General features: G+C 37.8%; 1 protein-coding gene across 6 annotated transcripts in view; it reads left to right on the forward strand.

Moving 5' to 3' along the window:
- LOC149074194 (acylphosphatase-2-like) overlaps positions 1-22136 on the forward strand; it is an 86697-nt gene that overhangs the window by 10644 nt on the left and 53917 nt on the right. For all 6 annotated transcript variants that reach the window (XR_016194430.1, XM_089246796.1, XM_089246800.1 and 3 more), the window contains exon 3: positions 14930-14946. Coding sequence is in view for 5 of the 6 variants with exons in the window: in XM_089246796.1 (XP_089102922.1) it covers positions 14930-14946 (17 nt within the window). In the remaining variant the exon portion in view is untranslated. The remainder of the gene's footprint in view (positions 1-14929; positions 14947-22136) is intronic.

Below are 22136 nucleotides of genomic sequence, written 5' to 3' on the forward strand. Positions count from 1 at the left end.
GGGTTTAAGTCAACTCGCATGTTGCTTTGTTCACCTGCGAAAGAGCAGCCACGTTATGAACCAAAAAAGCCACTTGAAGGTAGCTTGTCATCCAACGAAATATCGGATTTTCACCGTATCGAAACTGGAGTCAACAAACTGATAATTTTCTTATTTGAAAATCTGATTATTTGTTTTTTCCGATAGGCTTGAAATCCTGATAATGAATCATTATGTTCACACGAACAGTTTTGTCACTGCGTACATGATTTCTCTGGAATTAATGGTTCAAACAAATATTTAAAAAATTTTTACACGTATTTCAGTTAATTTTCTTAAATTCATAGTAGGGCTACAACATGAACCTATATCCTTGATACATGTATTATTGTTGAAAACGATGTGGAAGGTTGAACTTTTCAATTGTGATTCATTTGTGTGTGGCTACTCCCTCATTACTACTTTTATCCGCATGAAGAGAATAAAATTAACAAAACTGCTTGCTACCACTTTTTGCGATTTTTATCATTATAAGAATGCGTATTTTGGAAGCTACAACTGACATTTCTCCATGAAACCATAATCTTTTACACAAAAAAACTAATTTGGGAATAATAAAAATTTCATCCAGTACAGTAACTTGATGACATTGTGCCGTCTTCAAGCGCAGAGTTTACATTGATTAAAAATATTTTTTTTTAATTTGACTGACACAACACATAAAACATACAAATCAAACTGAGAAAAACACAAAACAATAAACTTCACAAAAATTAACATTACGATGATAGAGACACTTTGTGATCATAAGGGATTTATTCTATTTTTAATGTATTCTATTATGTTTATTTTGCTTTTTCGTTATTTTCATAAATTAAAAATTAATCAAATTAAATTCAAAAATATTTATACTTCAGACAATTTTTGAATAACTATCTTCTAATGGGAAAACGGGTGGGGGGAAGGGGGTGTAGAAAATTATTCACGTTCGAAGGGGACCACAGGAATGAGAAATGAATGAGAAGGGGTGCAACTTTCATTCTGAAACCTCTCCTTCACCATTACAAGGGGGCGTAAAAATGTGCACTTGCCCCAGGTGATGAAGCATCTAGTTGCAGCCTTGTTCATACACATGTATAGAAGACTAATCAAATTTTATCTTTCAATTACAGTACCGACATTGAACAATATTTCTGATTCTTTATGAAATGTTTCATTTCCTTCTCTCCCCCCCCCCCCACACCCTCTTCCGTAATCTACATTATGAGATATACCTATACAACTTACTCATTACAACTTACGTTACTGAAATTTCTAATCACAGTATATACATAGATATATATTCACCTTGTCTGTTTTACTTTAATGCGCTTTCGGCTCTCTACCTCATTTATTTCATTATTGAATTGTTTTTCTAATTGCAGTAACACTGTTTGCTTCAAAATTTTTAATAAATTATTTTTTATTTATTTATCATTTTCTTTCAAACACATGCAGTTATTCATTCTAATATTAAATATTCAACTGTTTCTTTTCAGTAACATCCAGTAAAAGCCATCATTGTTGGCTCCGTGAATGAGTATAATCTATTTTCCTGATAAGAAATAAAAAATTAATAAAAAATAAAGGTATTCAAGAATTTTCCAGAATTCGTGAATCGAATTTATCGGCATTCCGGAAAATACGGATATTTTCAGCATGCTGCTCTGCTTCACTGTTTCCCGGCATGCCAGCTAATGTGGGGGAGTACGGTAATTATTTTACTAAGAAATTAGTTTTTCCCACTGATTGAATTCAGTTACTGTGACCCGTTTTACATCCAGGAGCTGAATTGTTTTTGATCGTTAAATTTCTTCCTAAGTGCATTATTGTGCAAATAAATGTTATGTTAGGTTGTTTGACCTCAAGACCTGTCAGACCTTTCTATTATGTGGACAATGGTGCTATTGGAAGAACCATAGCCAGAAATTTCTTGCGGGTTGGGGGAAGGGAACTGACAGTGCAGTACTTAGTCAAAAGATTCCACAATATATAAGTAAAATTCTGGCATTTAGGGGGATGACTGGCAGTGTGGGTGGAGCCAGAGGGTGCAGTGAGTGCTCGAGTACCTACAGTATTCTGTACCACTGATCTGAGCACCCCTAAAATTCATTCAGGGATCAATAGTTTCCATGTAAAGCTCAAGTCAAGCACCCACGGTTTCGTAACTCTTCCAACGTATCTAATGGCTGGGCCACCAGATCACTATCTTAGGTGGGAAAAAAAGAAGTCAGTCAACCATTTGAATGTTTCATTTGTACAATGAGCACACATTTTATAAGTGATAAATGACCAAAAGATACAAAAAAAAAGAAAATTGTATAATGTTTTTTAATTTAAATGTACTTTTTTTTTTTGTTCAATGTTGAGGCATTGTGCTTGATGAACACGCACAAGCTTATTCGTGTCCTGTCACATAAGTGTGAGGAATTTATAGATGAGCTGGCCATTTTTTTTGTATGGAATGCTTAAGCCGTGGCTCAGCTTTTACAGCACAATATTTTTTTACTGGATTTTCACCCGTGGCCCCTTAGTATATTCTAGGGCTACTGTGTGGTCGCGTGGACATCATTCTGGGACCTCATCATGAGCATCCAGGTTTGTACCACACTGGCGGCAGAGCGGTGGTCTACTGAAGTTCGTTTTCTGCGGTTTCTCAACTTATAAAAGCATTGTTGAACGGTTACAGGTTTATCCTGCTTGAAAGTATGAATTTACTCACGACCAGTCAACAATGTGATAAAATGCTTATATTTATTTCCACTTCCAACTGTTTTTTTTTTAAATTCTTATTATACTCGATTAAATTAAAAATAAAGCCACGCATGAGTGCCCTTGCCTTATTTTTTTGGATCATTGCTCAGTGAAGTCATGAACAATGATATAAAAATGTATATATTTGTATAAGTACTGGTACTAGCTGAAAATTATCAACTAAGCAATGAAATGTTGCAGAGATTGGATACATGCGTGGATTTAGGTATTGCAAATGAGCCGCATTCTCGATTTCACTGAACATAGCTTTGCAAACTATGCCATGATAAATAGAACTTCATACATGTTATGTACGGCTTACCACAAATGTGATGTTAATACGTTGCCATATGCTTTCTCTGTGTACGTTCGCCCAACTCTGGTTCACAAGTATGGGCTAATCCAGATATAGTCCGGGGGTATAATGTCTTCATGGGGCCTACATGATAAAATTCTGGCACACTATAATTTTCGAAAGTATGTAAATATGTAAGCTGTTACTTCCATCCAAATACTGCCCCCCCCCCGAATATCACTTTGCACGGGGGAGAGGGTGGGTTGGCACGATCTTAGAATCACTGCCCAGCGTATAACCTTCACAAGAGGGAAGCTCGTTATACTCTAGAGACGAGTCATGACATACACTATGACAGTCTTTGTTTATAAAACTTTCGCTTTCACTACAAATTTTTTCAAAAAGAAAGTAGTTTGTATACTTAGAAATGGTTTCCTCTGCTGGGTGAGGTTGGGGGGGCCCAGGCAAAGGCGGGGCCAAGAAAGAAAGAAAAGAAAACATGGTCCAAAGAGTGTTACGGGGGAGGGTAAAGGAGTTGAGAAACACTGGTATAAGTTATGCTCTTTGTAAATGAACATGATACTGTATTTGGTTTTCTGATGTAGGGCTTTCCAATCACATCGGATAATTGAGGTTCTGCTGTACCGTACTTGAGTAGTGATAAAGAGGTAAAGATAAACAAATGAAAAATAAAATTAAAAAATTTTGCCTATACTGTAAAAAATTAAAATCACTGGAAAGCCAGGATATCACAATTCGGGAGGGGGGGGGGAAATCCTGTTTATATCTATCTTGCATTCAGTGTTTCGCGGTCAATGAGATGTAATACGATGTGTAATTTTCATGCCAAAATAAAAGTGAATGCCAGTACATATCCTATAACCAAGTGATAAGAATTTCTATAATAAGCAAAAAACGTGCCTTTCAGGTGGGGCATTTGTTGCTGAAGAGCAGCCTTCTTTATACTTTCTAAAAATTCCTCTTCGTTTACAAAAGGATTAAGGCTTCTTTGAACTGACTATTCAAGAGCTGCTTGCCAAAAGTCTGTATCTGCTAAGTCAATTGAAAATTGTCCCCTCCCGCCGAAGAGGCAGAAGCCATTTTGTCGTTTTCAACGCCCAGCACTGTTACGAGTACAATGGTCATTTTGTGGAGAAAGGAGAGGGTCGTATGCTAAGCCAGCTTAGTGATTCTTTATGGGGGGGGAAAGCAAGGCAGTATATTTACGGCCAGAACCATTTGGAAGTCGAAAAGTGCACACGTAAAAATACGGCCTGGACCGTTTGGAAGTCATTAGCTTCACACATGCATATACGTGCAGGACGTAATACTTGAATGGCCCCTAATAATTAGCGAGGTCCACCTGCGTACACTTCATCGTGGCTCGAACCATATTGAACACACACAGACATACATTTTTTTCATACTTTTAAAGTGTTTTATCATCTCTTTATCGAATATATGTTGCAATTCGATAACTGTGATCATTTTTTGAATTTTTTATTGCTGTTTTGTTTAAAGTAAATAATAATTACTACACAGTATATTCCGTTTAACGTTCCCACTTGGAAAGTTTTCTCATTTAGTATGACTTATTTTCATAATCCTAACTTTTACTAACACTTATCGAAATTTCCTGTTAAAAGCGTTTTTCCCACCTATAATGTTTTTTATGACGAGTTTTTGGAAAACGCTATAAGTATGACTCACTGTATATGAGCTTTTCAATGTTATTACTTGTTTAAAACCAAGAGTTTCTTGCCACAAATAAAATCCAAGATTACAATCTCAGTATATTCATTCTCTTTGAATATTCAAATTCAAAAATTAAAAAGACGCCCTGGTATAGGTTGTCGAATATTAACAACACTAGCTGCAAACAGTCTAAACTACAGATGTAATTTATTTAAAAGTAGGCAAACTCATTGTCTTATCAAAAAATGAACTGCCTGGCCTGCAAGCAACGTAGACTACATCCTAAATTTCCGGATCTTTGTGCTCTTAAATGTGTCTATTCATGAAACAAAATATTTCTTATGTTGGTACCATACTAGGTGACTAATTAGAATGAGAAGAAAAAAAACAGAAACGTCTTACTTTTTTTCGGAAGCTCAGTAGTGAAAACTGTCAAAATTTATAATTCATACATTGTATATCCATCTCCCGGAACATATGGGAGAATGATTCAGATGGTGTTTATGACTGAAAAACTCTCAAGCCTCTCTAGGAAAACAACAGTTCAGAGGTTTCCAGGAAGGCATGCAATATTATCACTTCACACAGTCGAAGTTGCCTTGCTCCTGGGCAGACATAATCTAGAGATATCCCCATGCTACAGAACACTATAGAACATAAATAACTAAAGCACCGCACGGATAAAAAGTACAAACATTCACCTTGTGCGCACTATTGGTATCTCCAGACTAGATAACTCCAACGAGAGGAGAGGTTTCCAAGGGGAAAAAATTACTAAATTTCTTTTATGATGCCCTTTCCTTTGATGCTCTAAGCATGTTTTTTCTTGGTTAATATAGTCGTCTTATTCTTTAATGGCAGAAAGAAAGGCCCGACTTTTTTCAGTGATAAAGTATGCGACTACCTACATATAGTCTTTTTCTCTTTGAAATAAGCTAATGCCATACATAGTAACATTAATTATTTATTACTCGATAAAGCAAAAAATTATAAGAATTGTTCTTGCCCCATGGCTAGAGCCCTGTCAGCCCTGTTTTTGTGGGGACCATGAATCAGTTCAAGTACTCGAATGAAGTATTAGCCCTGTGTACATGTGCAAGATTGGGGGTTGTTTTGATGAATATTATCTGCATGGCAACTTGTTTTTCTCGTGGGAAAAAAAGGAGGGTAGGAGATCCCTCAAAAGAGGCCCATATTTGTTGCAGAATAATGGTGGCTGACTCCGACCTTCTCTCCCATAATCTTTTCTGCAGCAAAAACAGAGTTCCTTTGTCAGCCGTCTTGAGCCAGCCACTTCTGTTCAACCCACATGACCAGTGACGACTTCCAGAAAGAGGTTGGATACCGGCATAAGCTATATAAAAGCCATGTAAAAAAACAATTGGTAGCACAAATCCTGGTTACCGGTAACTTCGTGGGATATTTTATTTCCCATGTGAATGGTGCTACTGTGTGTATAGTTTATCCTTGCATCATAGTACAGTTCATTATTTAAAATTTCTCAATATCTTGCTTGTCATTCACCCAAGTTGTAATTTCCATGACTAGTACATGTTTCTGCCATGAGGGGACCAGTATTCCCTATGTTTAATAACATTTAATACGGGGTAGATCGGCCAGTGGTCAGACGCTTTGAATATATCGAGCAGACTTGACATTTTTTTTAAGAGGGGGAAGGTGATAAAACCAGTTTCATGTTCAAAGTACCGTGCAATCATTAAAAAAAGGCGGCATAGGGAACAGCGATTGGCTGTGTAGCAATAATATTGACATCACACTTTGCACAAACATGGCAGATAAGTCAGCTTGGGGTTTCCAGGGGGTGGGGCTGTAGCTAGTGACAAAATAATGAAATTACACGTCACCAGATAACACATTTGTTTCGTTCACAGAAATGCTGAATATTTAACACTAGAAAGACGGATCATGGGAGTACACCTAGAAAGACGGGATGGGGTCAAAATTACCCCCATAGTTTTTTGCAATTTTCAGATACCTTAATGCTTAAATCACGGTATATCATTTTTGAAACATAGAGTTATAACACGAAAAACAAAGGGCAAAACCACCATTTGTTTTATATTTTGTTATTTATAATCCACAATGCTGACTCCATATTTAGTTTCATTATTGTAGGCAACTGTTTCTGGGGTCTTTTTTTCGTTTTCATTGAAAATTACATCAGTATGAAGTGGACTCGGAACTAAAACATTTTTATTCTTTTTCCCCTGATAGGATGTCAGCATGATATCAGTTTTGAATACGATAGACGAGTATAGATATTGTTTTCCTTTTTTTGCAGTTGGTGCCACCTCACGATTTTCTTTTCGAAGGGTCCCAACCTAGCTGATCGATTTTGATTTCAAAAATGTACATAATCCCAGTGATGTAAAATAATTGTTATGTTTCGACCTTTTCTTGGATACGGTTTGACTAATCAAATTACAACATGTTCATGCACATTTTGATTTGCCTGGTGTTTTCTGCTCCAGTGTAAAGAAATCCATTTATAATATATTTGGAGTGGAGTCAACGTGAGCAAATTCTCATGAATTTAAAAATTTCTTTGAAACGATCTCTTGTCAGTTTAGGAAAAAAATAGAGGACCCCAAACCGACAACCACAATAAATCCAGGGGAAAGTTTTTACACCATATGTACCTCTTGCATGCATAATGGATATCGTTGCATGCAGTTCAGGCAAAGAAAGTGACCAAGAAGTTTAATTTTTTAGGCGACGATGAGCTTCAGCTTCTGTATATTTCTGTATATTTCTGTATATGACCTATCATTTTATCGTTAAAAATAAGGCACCACGAACTCAGAATTTCATTTTATTTATTTTTTATTCATAAAATGTGGGGCCTTGATTTTCTCTCAATATATTTTGAGATCCTTGCCGTCCTAAAATTGGGGAAGGTTTTATGATTTTCCATATGCTCCTATCTGCTGCAGTTTCTTCATCAGCGATAGAGTACCACTGGGCGATTTATAGGATATAAATCATTTGACTCTTAAATCGGTTCTGTGGCTTCAACGCGGTATATTTTCTTCACGATTTTACGTTTCTTGTTTCTCAATGGCATTCTGTTTCATACTAACTGATGCATCGTTTTCTCCTGCACTTCCATCATCACTGCTTCTAGACTTTCTTTCATCTAATCTTTGCCAATCCTGGAGTATTTCTTCTACAGTAAATATACATTTTCTCGCCATTTCTAAACTGTTTGAAATGATCATATACACTCAAATTTTTTTGTAATTTATACATTTTTTCAAATTTTAAAAATTGACATCCAAAGAATGATCAGATATCGAAGGTCAGATTCAGAATAGGGAATCAGATTCTTCCAATTTTATGTATCTTTGTAGAAATATCCTTTAACTATGTTTCATTTGAGTGAAAAATCCTGAAAAAAATACTTTTTGCAATCTCAGGTTGACAATGTTTTCTGTTGTGATCCGATATGTAAATTGGATGCTGCCGATATCAATCCGCCATGATGTCATCGATCATGAACGTTCCGCCTATATAGAGGAAGATTTCCTCCATGCACCCACATAATCCTGCCTTTCAGTTCGATATCGCTGCACGCTTGTGAGAGATGTTTTAACCTTAACTGCTTTATGTTTAGTTATGTTGAGTTTCATTTAATAAATTAATTTTAAACCACTGCATTTCCGCCTCTTAAAATATGGCGACGAGGATGGGATTTTTGATATCATAGTCCATTTGAGGCCACCATACGCAGCAGCGTGCCAAGCTTTTCATACGTTCCACTCCTGGATGAGTGAGATGAAGCTCACATACAACCATTGAATGCCCGGCGCAAGTACCACCACTCGATTTCTCTACAGCAAACAGTTCTTGTGAACTGACAACTAGTTTTGCTTTGAGGAAAATGCTCTGAATTCCGAACCCAATTTTGCATCTGGCCATTCTCTCAAACAAAATATTTGTGTAAAATTGGACGGAAAAAATTTTTGATGGAACTAGATTCGATATCTTACTATTCCATTATTTCATCCAATACTTTTTGCTCTTTGTTTGGCTCTAACAGACCCAAAGTGTCTCGTACTTCAAATCGGATTTTCAAAAAAATTCAATGAAAACTCGTGGGAAAATTCGAGGTGCAGGTTCAGTTCAAAAACGGATTCAAAGTTGGGACTTCTGATTGCCAATGCCCGCTGTTCCAATATATTGGGTTGTTCATGGTTTCCTTCCCTTGGTATTGGTTTCAGCAGCATAAATTCTATTTCCAATCCTGTACAGGACATTGTTGCCGAGTTTTCTGAAGTTTTTAAGGAAGGCTTGGGAACTTATACAGGGCTTACTGTTAGTCTAGCTATCAATCCTAATTTTCCTCCCATATGCTGTAAGGCTGGAAACGTTCCGTTGGCACTCAAGGCAAAAATTAAAGATGTTCTGGAAATTCTTCAATATGAGGGTATTATCGAGCAAGTCGATAATCCCAAGTGGGCAACCCCCGTCGTACCGGTTCTCAAACAATTGGGCCAGGTTCGTTTGTGCAGAGATTACAAAATTACACCTAATGAAGCTATGGCTGCTTTTCGTATCCGATCCCTTCAATAAATAGTTTGTTGTCAAACTTAAAGGGAGGAAAATTGATCTCGCACAGGCATACACATACCCTAATCCACGGGCAGTTGTAACAACTGCCCGTGGATTAGGAGTCTGCCATGGCATAGACAGTCATCACTCACAAAGGAGCCTTTAAGGTTAAAAGGTTACAATTCGGTGTAAATAGGGCTCCAGGTCTTTTCCAGAGCATTATTGAAGACATATTTGCAGGTGTAGCATCTCCTATAGGCTAAGTCCTGTGATTCGTACATCCAAAATTTAAGTCATTGGCAAACTCAAAGAAAATACAGGCAATTTCCAAATTAAATCGTTTATTATTTCACATCTTCACATATTATGTTACGTTCGTTAAATAAATCAATTAAACACAGTTGAACATAATTATCATATTCTCAATATAAAACATGTAAGACCTCACCGAATTATGTCAGCAACTATCCGTCAGGCTAAACGAATCCTGGCGACCTCTCTCAGGAATAAGATGATAATGTCGGCAAGATTGCGATTCACCAATCGGCACATCAATGACACGGCACAGAAGATTAGACGTTAGTTGATAAGATGAGACAGACACTAGTGAGATCTCATCACGTGAAGAGGTTGACCATCGCCACTCATTGCAAGAAGCCATAATCACATCACTGCCGGACGTATCATGATAACATCGACCACCTTATCACCATGTGAACGTAACATGAATAATGATACGTAAGAACTCGTCACTATATAACTAGTCGGAGTGGCACGAAACACAACACTCGAAAAATTAGTCTAACATGGTTAGGGTTTGCTCACAATACCATGTGATATTAGTAGGTTAGAGTGAGAGCTTCCTACTCTACACTCAGAACTGCTTTGTTGATGAAGCAAGATGAACTGAAGAACGAATGCACTGCTGAAGCATCAGCCAGGAGTATATATAGTGGCGGAGAACAGCTTTTTCGTAGGACCAATCGCCATACTGTTGACCTTTGGCGCATGAAGAAATCGATGACGTCACTCGATGGATTTGCATATTGAGGCATGGCTTGTAATTATCAGAACAGTATTATTTTTCTATTGGTGGTAACAGGCTCAACAAGATGGAAGTTGATCAGGCTTCTCCCATTGTTAACAAGGTTATGGCAATTTGAGATCGTGGAATCGTGATGATGGAACGAAAGCCTGCGGGTACCTCTGCTCGTGAGACAAGGTATATAGATATATTAATCACATTTCATGCAATGTATATCATTACAGTATAAATATCGCCAAATAAACAAACAAAAATCCAGTGACTCGAACAGGTCTTCTCCCGGGAGGCCACTCTGTGTTAAGGTTAATATAAAGTTAATAGTAAAGGGTTAATGGAACATATAAAGCCCTAGGGGCGATATGTTACACAGGGCTTGAGTGGGTAGTCCCGTATTTTGATGACCACCTCATAAGAGCCTGGTCGTGTGAGGAGTTAGCTTCCCGTTTGAAAATAGTGATAACTCGTCTGCGAAATTCCAGACTTAGCGCCAGAAAAGAAAAATGCCTATTTGGTGTAACAGAGGTGGAATTTTTGGGGTTCCATGTAAATAAAAATGTAATTCATCATTCTGAGAAAAAGGTTGAGGCGATTCAGACCACCCCCATTCCTACTAATAAGCAAGTTACAGGCGTTTTTGGGGTTAATAAATTTTTATCATCGATTCCTTCATAATAAGGCTACGATTGTGAAACCATTGCACCGGTTATTAGATAGTAATGTGTTGTGGGAAAAAAGTACACACTGATGCTCTAAATGCGCTAAAAAAATTAATTTCCTCTTCCAGGGTTTTGGTGCCCTTTGATGGCTCTCTACCTATAATACTCACTTGTGATGCGTCCCTATTTGGGGTGGGAGCTGTATTGAGTCATCAAATGCCAGACAGAAAGGGGGCTCCTATCCCTTTTTCTTCAAGAACTAAGTTTGCAACGTATGTCTTTATCTGCCAATGAACAAAACAGTTTCGAACAACTATTTATTTCTATTATTACAAATTAAAACATTAGTTAAGACATAAATTCAAGGGCAACCCTTCACTAGTAGGAAAATCGCGAAGTATACTTATAGTGAAACGACTAGGGCAGAAGTGACACTCAGCTATGGTCTTCAAGAAATGATGCTCGACCACAGATGTCAGTAGAATCACACAGACTTCGGCGACGAACCCAAGGTGTTGACGAGGCGGCAGAATCGGATCATGGACATCGACAGAACCACACTTTGTCTTCACCGATCAAGCAGTAGAAGTCAAATGACGGATATCGTGACGAACCCAGGGCGTAGTAGATGAGGCGATATTATATCACTAACACCGGTAGAACCACACAAGGTATTCAGCGATCAAGTGATGGAGTCCAGTTACCGGATATCTCGACGAACCCAGGGCGTTGACGAAGAGGCGTTATTAGATCACGGGCATCGGCGTGCTACACGTGGATTTTGGAGTCCGATGGTGGACGTCGTGACGAAAGGGTAGCATCAGATTGCAGCGTCATACGAGGAAACTATCAGAGGCTATTGACCATGCCAGCCAACGCAAGATCTACAAAGGCATTAAGATCGAGAACGGACACCAGCAGACATCCCTGAACGGCATTCTTGGAGAGCAACTGAGGGGAACTTGCATGACGGGAACATCGGACCAGCCGAGTTGTTCAGATGATTAGCGATTCTAGCGCTATGAGACTGAAGGCCGATTTGAAGCACGGACGTGATTATATATAGCTCCCAAATCACTAAGCATGCAAATGAGGAGTAACGCACATGCGCCCCCATCGATGTTGGCGTTCCAAGCGGCAAGTTGGAAAACTAGTTTCCCTTTCTTCCTAAAACAGTTCGCGACACATCGGCACCAAAACCGTCCATAAGTAACAAGTTTGTTTAGTCGACAGGAAATAATTATAAACATAAAGTATATAATAGACATAACACAAACTCAATGATAAAACATAACACATGCACTACCATAACATCGGGGGCAAAGGTCAGGCGAGCGTCAACAAGGCTATGTTGCAAGTTTTACTGAGCGTAATTATGCGCAAATCATTAAGGAGGTCCTGGCGATTATATTGGGTGTCAAAAAATTTCACCACTTCCTATATATGGCCATAGGTTCACGATTATTACTGACCACCAGCCATTGTTTGGATTGTTTAGTAGAGCAAAACCTACCCCTTATATATCTCCGCTAATGTTGCAATGGTTGTTGATGCTAAATGCATACGATTTTGATCTCCTACATCGTTCAGGAAAAAAGATAGGTCGTGCAGATGCTTTGAGTAGGTGCTTTGAGCTTTATGGAAGATCTGACGTATCCTCCGCTTAGTGCAAGGGACATAGCAAAAATTACCTAGCACGATCCCGTTCTTTCGAGGGTCCTAAATTTTGTTTTGAGGGGATGGCCAGACGTGAAATTGGGTTCGAAATTCAGAGCATTTTCCTCAAAGCGAAATGAGTTATCAGTTCACACGAACTGTCTGCTATGGGGAAATCAAGTGGTGGTACCTGCACCGGGGCGTTCGATGGTTCTACGTGAGCTTCATCGCTCATCCAGGAGTGGAACGTATGAAAAGCTTGGCACGCTGTTACATATGGGGGCCTCAAATGGACTATATCAAAAATCATGTTGCTGGTTGTTTATTTTGTCAAGAGACGAGACATGCTCCTCCACATTCTCCTGTGCACCCTTGGGAGGTGACTAGGGTGCCCTGGTCACAGATCCACATCGACTTTGCTGGACCGTTTCAAGAACGGAAATTCCTGATTCTCATCGATTCCTACTCCAAGTGGACTGAGGTGAAAGAGATATCTTCTACTACTGCATCTACTATGGATGAACTCCGAGACATATTTGCTTTCACGAAATTCCTGATGCTATTATATCTGACAATGGCCCGCCCTTTAAATCTGTAGATTATGGAGAGTTCCTGCACAGAAATGCCTGAAATTTTCAAAGAAATCCCGTTTTCCTCTTTTTATTTAGGTATACTTCATGTTTTCTCTGGTGCAAAATAATTCATCACGTGATAAACTACAGATTTTTCATGTGTGGGAATTGGGACCTATGGATTTGATTGAAAACTTATTATAAGAGAAAAACATGCAATGAATATTAGAATTTTCAAAAGAAACATATCTTCATAAATATATTTTAACGAAAATGCATACAAACATTAAAAATAAGTAAAATATCTTGTGAAAGTTAAAAATCATTTGTTCCTTTTGCTATCATACTGTTAATCAAAAACTTTATTTTGATTTTTGGTCTCGCTCCTAATTAAACTTGTGACTAACTTTTCATTGGAAATTGTGAGTGCAAGCCTAGGCCTAGGGTTTACATGACTAAAATTTCAGGACAATTCAAGTATTTTTCTATAAATTCAAGAAATCTCAACTGCAAAGTGTCCACTAACTTATTGTTAATATTGATAGTATATTTTTTGAACGAGCCAAAAAATATAGTGTAAAATAATTTTTCATTATGAATGTGGTCCACGAGCCTGGTGTCCAGAGTGGTATGTTATTTGTCTCAAGAATACCTATCAGGTGACATCATTGACTTCTATTTGCATTGTTATACGCTATATCTTGGGAGGTTATCAATTTCGTTACATACGGGCCATAAGCGTGGTGTCCAGACTGGAAAAAGTATTGGCATTGGCATCAGTGAAGTATCATTAGATTTGTTGTAATACGATCTACCCGCAGACATCAAAAACACTAATATATTCTGAATACTTGGATATGAGCATTTAAAGCAGCGGCTCTCAACTTTTTTTGACACGTAGAGCCCTAATTAATAAAACATTTCTATGGTGGAGTCCCGTGGGCATATTTTTATTTATTCGTCAAAGATAGGCCTACTGATTTATTTTTGTGATTGAAAAAACAATCATAAATATTTTTAAAATTTACTGTTTCTTTTATTTTCCTCGGATGGCTGCGGAGCCCCTGGAGAGTGTACATGGAGCCCCAAGGACTCCGCGGAGCACTGGTTGAGAACTGCTGATTTAAATCATTGCACAACTTTTTCAGGATGCATCTAATATTGCCAGAGGATTCAAATGGTACATGCATGTCAATGTTTCTCTCTGAATCAACACAATAAGGGTGCTTGTTTGGGACCCACGAGCTGTAATCATTTCACATATTTGGCCCACAGACTGTTTGTTAGTTTGTGCACATCTGGTGTAGACAATCTTGAAGGATGAATTGAATATACACCAGAAATAAGCAGCAGAAACTGGATTTGGTGTATTTAGTCCTCCCAAGAGAGCACTTCGATAGTGATTTATAGCAAAGTGAAAACTCTGGTAATCAGCTGCACAGCGTCCGCTAGAGGACAATTTTATCACACTTGATTTTTTTTTTTTTAATTAAACCAACCTACTATTAGAAAAAATCAGTTGACTTTCTTCTATAATATTTATATGAACATAGTTTCAGACTAAATGTGATAATGTATATTTTTGAAGTTGAAAAAATTGAGCATTATCTCTAATATCTAATTATAAGAATTTTTTTTATTCAAGTTTTTGCATTTTCTCTTGCAGGAGTTTTTTTCAGGAAGGTATGTAAAACATTTTGTTTTTACTTTTGATAAATTCTGCTTCATATGTTTTGTATATAATTTAAACTTCAATTTAAGTTACTTTGGGTAAGGGCAAAAATGTCGAGAGATTGATTTCCAGAAGACATTCAATCAAGTTCGACATGGTAAACCCTTGAAGCGTTTACACGGGACTGGGGGCAGCTTGCTGAATTGGATAGAATCATGGTTAAGAGATAGGTCACAACAGGTTATGGTTAACTGGGAATTGCCTGATTGGATGATTGGACAAGTGTCACCCCTCAAGGAAGTGTCCTTGGCCCTTATTTTTTTTCACTTTTTATCGATAAACTCAACCAGGGTATCGATAGGATTGTTAGCAAATTCACAGATAATATCAAGTTAATGGGGGTAGTCTAGAATCAAAACAATCAGGATTTGCTCCAGACCAACCTAAACAGGATTGCAGCATGGGCAAATGAATGGAGCATGTCTTTTAGCATTGCCAAGTGCCTGGTCGCTCATTTTGGTTTGAACAACCCACATTTCTCTTATTAGTTGAATGGGTTCACTATCCTGGATACAACTAGGATCACCGAACTGGGTATTCTTATTGATGAGTGGCTTAGGTTTTCTGAACATTGTTCAGTGGTGGTCAAAAAATTAAATAGAATGCTTGGTTTCATTCTCAAAAAGGTGTCTTTGCATTCTCCTAAAGTGATCCTTTCACTTTTCTGGGTTCTGGGGCTTTTCATCCTGGATTGGAGTATGCCATCAGGTTTTGGAGACCATACTTACAGAGGGACATTTTGACTTGGTCGAGGGAGTGCAGAGAAGAGCCACACATGCTCTTGATGGCACATAATGCTTAAGCTATGGAAAGTGGCTTGATTTTTTGAAAATTTTTACCTGAGCACAAATGTCGGGGGGAGATATGATAGAAGTGTTCAAAATTTTCAACTAGATGGATAAAATGAACCACATTTTATTAATACATCGTGGAAATCAACTGCTTCAACATGGGGACACCAGTATCAATTGGTAAGGTACAATTCTAGGTTATGGTGCCGCAGGGAGTTTTTCTTCTAATTGGGTTGTCAATAAATAGAATAGCTTACCTTTGTGGGTTGTGAATTCTGACACAATTGACACGTTTAAAAAGAAATACAATAAGCATGTTCGTGTTTAAATCGAGAAGCTATCCATACTTAGATGAGACAACCATAATTTTTTATGGGCAGTATATTTATACTTATCATAATTATTGGTTTTTTATTGCTCTGATTGGGTTTCTGTATTTTTTATATAGTTTAGATATAAATATTAAAATAGATAATAAATATTCAACATTCATATTTTTTATGAGCATATTTTTTCAGCCACTTTGTTGGACATTGTCCGTTGTGGCCTTTGTACTTGATTGAAGTTTCAGGGTAAGTGTTGAATAAAGAAATGTTTCCTACTTTGAAAGGTCACTGTGGGTTTGAATTCTACAACATTTCACCAACACTAGGAGTGTAAGCGTCATCAGGATATATTTTCAGATCTTGAAAATTTTACTGTAATTCAATCACTATTTTAGACACTCCTCAATCATTCAGATTCTGTGAAAGTCAGCTTTTTGATGAATCTAACTCTTTTTTTATGCGGAAAAACTGTTCATTTGGAAAAAAATTAGTGAATAATTTGTGCAGTAGACAGTAGACTCTAGGTAACTTGACACCCCAAAAGTATCGACAAATATGTCGACTTAAGCGGATGTCGAGTTAGCAGGGTTTCACTCTAAATTTTTGTCTGATCATTTTTGTGTACGTAATTATACACATTAAAACAATTCTATTAAATAAAATTTTAATTCACATTAATTTTAATTCAGGGTTGTTTCAAAATAGAATCAAAATGTATAAAAAAAAATTTACCTCATCAGAAATAATCAAGTATATTTGCTTGTTTTCCTTTCCGAAGAGAAAACATTCTTCTACACTATTCAGTTTATCCCGCGATTGTTCAGCTTTTTCCTGACTGCGTAGGAAGTGACGTATCACATCTAGAGTTTTTAATGCATTATGAGATGGTGCAGATACTTCATCTGAACTTTCTGTGATTCTATTTCTTCAAAACATGAAGCAATTGCTTTAGTTGATTTGATTTTAGAAAATATAGTCTTCTAAAAGTCCTGAAGTTACAAGATCAGAGTCAATACTCACAAATTCATCATCGATACAATCACCCATAGTGCTATTTATGCTTTCTCCATTCTTAATCTGGGAAGAATCTTCGGAGAAATAATCATTTTCCAAAGACTCGGAACAAAAACCAGTATGACTGAAGCAGTTCCGAATCGTGGCACTCGTGCTCGAGTTCCATGCAGAATCAACCATTTCAACTGCATCTAAAACAAATTTTTGCGTCCATTCTAACATCTACAAATTCAAAAATTTTTTGTCTAATTTTCTGTAAAAAGTTTTCATACTTAGGATAATTCCTAATTTCCTTGATTGAGACTTTTTGCAAAATATTTTGCTTTCTCTTGAATTATTGATCCTGATCAGGGATGCCGGGAGTCAGAAATGATTGGTGTTGATAAAAGTATGCAAGTCATTTCTCTGTACAGGCCATAATATTTACATATATCTTTGCCTGACCATACGTCCCTTTTTTGAAGTAGTGTCCCGTTTTTTCGAATCTATTTAATTTTAGCGATGACCTGTTCTTCAACCTACTTTTGTAGTAATGGTAAGTTAGTAAAATGTAACAAACCTATGCAAGAGGGAGTATACAGGTCCTGTGTGTCTGCCCCAAGACCAGTGCCGTCTTAATGCATGGGTCCACCTGGGCCTCAAGAGGACGTGGGCCTCACAAAAATGACAACCAGTTAAAATTTTTGAGAATTTGCCGGTTGGGATCTCAGAAAGATCGCTTGGCCCTGCCCAAGACAATCAAAAATTAATTTTTTTTTTTGAAATAAATTAAAATTTTTCTTTCAATATTTTAATTTATTTGTTTTTTGTTTTTTTGTTTTTCAATTTCTGTCAACTTAAAATGTTTTTTGAAGGTAATGAATTCAAAATGTCTCTGGGTCAGATGCCTTGTGCCCCCTCATAATATTCACATAAAACTGTGAAATTCTATTATAAACCGATAGAGTGGTGGAAAATGGGTTTAATCATCAATCAAATGATGGTCTTGATCATCAATTCTTTAAAACCATGCTAATGCGTATTCTGAAATCGAATAGTTCTATCGTACGTATTTTAGTTTTTAATCAATGATTGGATTGTTGTGCGTGTGATGATTTAGCTGAATTCGCGTTTCAAGCTCTCCGATAATTTAAATTGACAACTATTGTAACGCTTTAAATGTTACCTCCCGGATTTTATTTTTATCCTCAAGTTTTTTGACAGCACAAGGAAATGAAACAACAGAATTCAAATCAAGACATTTATTCAATTACTAAGGTTAAACATGCTTACAATATTAATTCAAATAATTTTCCAACGATATTAAAAATTTAGTTTGACGCTAAAAAAAATGTTAACGTATCACAGAGACTTTCATGTTTTGCACTTATCTGGGGTAGGTTCGAAACTTCGGCATGTGGTTATAGGTGAGACACTAAGTCCGGATTTGAAGTGGACGTCTGTTTCAGTGAGATCGTCACAGGCCGATCCTCACTGGCCCCGAGATGGGTGAAGCCAGCTGGGAGCCGTGTTTCCTATTTCGAGCCATACTGTCTAGAGCTAGCACAACATCGGAACCAAGAGTCTGGCGAAGCAACAGGTGTGAGCCTGTGGGAGAGACAATCGTCTGATGTCAGTGCAGCGGGTGTCGAGGAGCCAGAGCTACAGGAGATCGGGAATCAGGTGGCGATGAGGCGGATGTTGAAATCAGCCGTTGTCGACACTATTTCACTTAGTTGGCAATTCCAACTGGACCAGGAATTCTGGGTAGAGACCTTTCCGATGTCACCTGTCTAGCATTTGAAGAACCAAGCTGTTGCTCATATGTAAAACTACTATTAAAAGTTCGGACCTGCCGAGACACAAATGCAAAATTAGATAATCATGATAAGATTTGTTCCCAAGGCTAGATGAAGTCACGTTACATAATACCTGACTAATGAAAGACTAGCACCTCTGTGCTACAACATCGGAGCACCAAACTCATTAAACGAGTGAGGTGAAGAACAATGCAACGGGATGCGATGAGATATGAAGCGATCGTTCAATAACCACAACCTGTGGCACTAGTTGGTGGGTTAATATATACACTAATATATACACTAGTTGGGAACAAGTATTTTGGACCACGGAAATACTCTGTCACATCATGAGAAATATTACATCAGAACAATAAACTATTACGTCACAACAAAAAGAACATCAGTATAATTTGCATATAATTTCGAAGTATTAGTATAAACATTAAATTACAGTTTGGCTACATGTCAGGTGAACTGGCCAGGTTCACCCAACACGACCAACGACAATCGGGAAAGTTTACCAACGGAGGTCCGCGGCCATCCACCGGCAAACGAAATACTTATGTTAACATAAAACTTAGAACATACGAAGAACACAACCTCCAATGAGACTAGGTGACATCTCTCCCGGGAGGCACCAACAGATTAAGAATTAAGGATAATAATGCCGAGAGATTAATTTAGGTGGGACATTAGCTGTCTGACCTGCAGTCTCATCCTCGTCAAGCGACTGGAAGACTCCAGCCGAAAGACTAGGCGAACGAACTAGCCCATACCGGTACGCTAGCGAGACCTTCAGTGGTTTCCTGTGGCTAAGCGGTCCCTGGGGCCTAAAGGTAAGAACTCTCTTGACATTAATTAAGGAAAACATGACCCGGAGGACGTCATATTACAGCTGTAGTCAACCCACCTGCGCAAAGTGCTGTGAGAAGGACCACATTTCAGACAACTGCACCAATTCACCATTCAAGTGCGTCAATTGCGGGGACGACCACCCCGCATTTGACAGGAAATGTCCGAAATGGAACGAAGAAAAAGAGATCCAGAAGATCAAGGTCCTTAATAACATCTCATATATTGAAGCACTCCGTCGTATAACTTCTAACCAAACTCCAATAGGTACTAGATCATATTCTAATATGGTAACAAATCCATCGTCAGCTAATGAGACTAACACTGTCACCAAAGCATCCGTAACAACTCAGACTGAACCAATAGCTGACACATCAACTCAAACATCATCATCTACCCCACCGTGCAATAGTTGTGGCTGCTGTTGCTCTGCTGGATTCCGGAGGGAGTCCACTACCTCCGAAGAAGAAGCGGAAAAAGCAACGGCTAACACATACAAAAAATCTACCGGTACTAAACCCAAGATCAATTCTGGAAATAAATCTAAAAAGAAACAGTTAAAGACCGGATATTCAAGAAAAGCGATACAGAGAGTAATTAAATGTCCCACCCTCAAGAATGTGTCACTAATTGATGACAAGTCAATTGGTGACATGGATCTTGATAATCCATCAGAATCTGGTGGTACTCGCCGGAAACTAGACCGGAATAAATTTAAAGATCTCGAACCGTCTACTTCTAACTAATTTATGGCCAACATAATCCAATGGAACATTCGTGGTCTTAGATCCAATTATGAAGATCTCAAGGATTTGATCAATCGCTATCATCCTGTTTGCGTGGCACTCCAGGAAACTTTTACGAAGCCCTCTGAGACATGGAACATCAGGCGGCATTCCCTGTTCCGTATTGATTACAATGGCGGGAGTACGGCTTGCCGCGGTGTCACTCTGCTGGTTCCACATCATGTGTCGCCGCGCGTTTTAGCGCTGCTTGCCTGGTTACGCATAGGACACAGTTGCCTCACACAATCATATTTGCGAGAGAGTCAACCAGAGTGCCCTCATTGTCAAAGTCCATTGACCATTGCTCATGCTTTTACTTGTTCACATCACCGTCATCATTTTACGACCACTTTTGGTCATAGTCATCTTTCACTTCATGACATTTTAACTGACAATAGCGATGCATCTCGCATTTTTAAATTCATCGAGGCCATTGGTTTTTATAACAAATTATAGTTTTACAATTCATGTCATTGTTTTACGTTTCATGCTGCTTTTTATCAAGCGCCTTTTTAATTTTTCGACATGACAAAAGGACAATCTTTTTTATAATCATGTGTTTTGGCGCAGTTTGACCAAACTGGTCCTTGCGCTAATAAACCTAAAATCCAATCCAATCCATACCAGGTCATGTAGGAATACCTTTTAATGAGAAAGCAGACACCGCAGCTTGAACAACTAAAATTGACAATAGCCTTTTGATACCTGCCAGTGACCACTCCTCAATCCTCTGAGAAGTGATGCATCGCCACTGGCAGGATCATTGGAACAATCAAATTAATAATAAACTACATGCTATCAAGCCTACACTTGACCATTGGTGTTCGAGCTGCAGGACTAACCGAAAGGAGGAAGTTCTGCTTGCCCAGTTACACATAAGACACAAGGATGCAGTCACATCACACAATCATATTTGTTATTTAGAGAGAGTCAACCAAAGTGCCCTCATTGTCAAAGTCCATTTACCATTGCTCATGCTTTTACTTGTTCGCACCATCGTCATCATTTTATGACCGCTTTTGGTCAGTCATCTTTCACTTTGTGACATTTTATCTGACCATTGCGATACATCTCGCATTTTTAAATTCATCAAAGCCATTGGTTTATATGATAAATTATAGTTTTTACAATTCATGTCTTTTTTTAACGCAAACCTTTTTTTTTATCATGCATAGTTTTATTTTCTGGACTTGGCAAGAATATATATGAGTTTAATCTCATTTTTAATTAATCATTTGTTTTGGCGCATTTTGGCCTTATTGGCTTTTGTGCCATTAAACCCAAAATCCAATCCAAAAAATTTTGCTATTAAAATTTGTGAAAATTTTATCTTAAAAAATGGCAATAAGAGCCTCTACATATATAAAATCAGCTTCATATTCATGAAACATTCAAAGCCTTTCAGTGACAATTCTTTGGTTAAGAAATCGATAAATGCTTGCTGAAATCTAATGCTAAGTGGTGACGGTAGCGCAATTGCATCTGACTCCGTATGAATGAGACGTAGTTGTAGATACATTATCTTTAATTATGATGCTATATAGAAGATATTATTTACATAGTACATATATTAAGAGAGAGAAAGACGACGT

This window comes from Pholcus phalangioides, unplaced genomic scaffold (genome assembly GCF_987345545.1).
Source record: "Pholcus phalangioides strain wild (caught in Gottingen) unplaced genomic scaffold, Ppha-v1.0 ptg000017l_1, whole genome shotgun sequence".
Taxonomy (NCBI): domain Eukaryota; kingdom Metazoa; phylum Arthropoda; class Arachnida; order Araneae; family Pholcidae; genus Pholcus; species Pholcus phalangioides.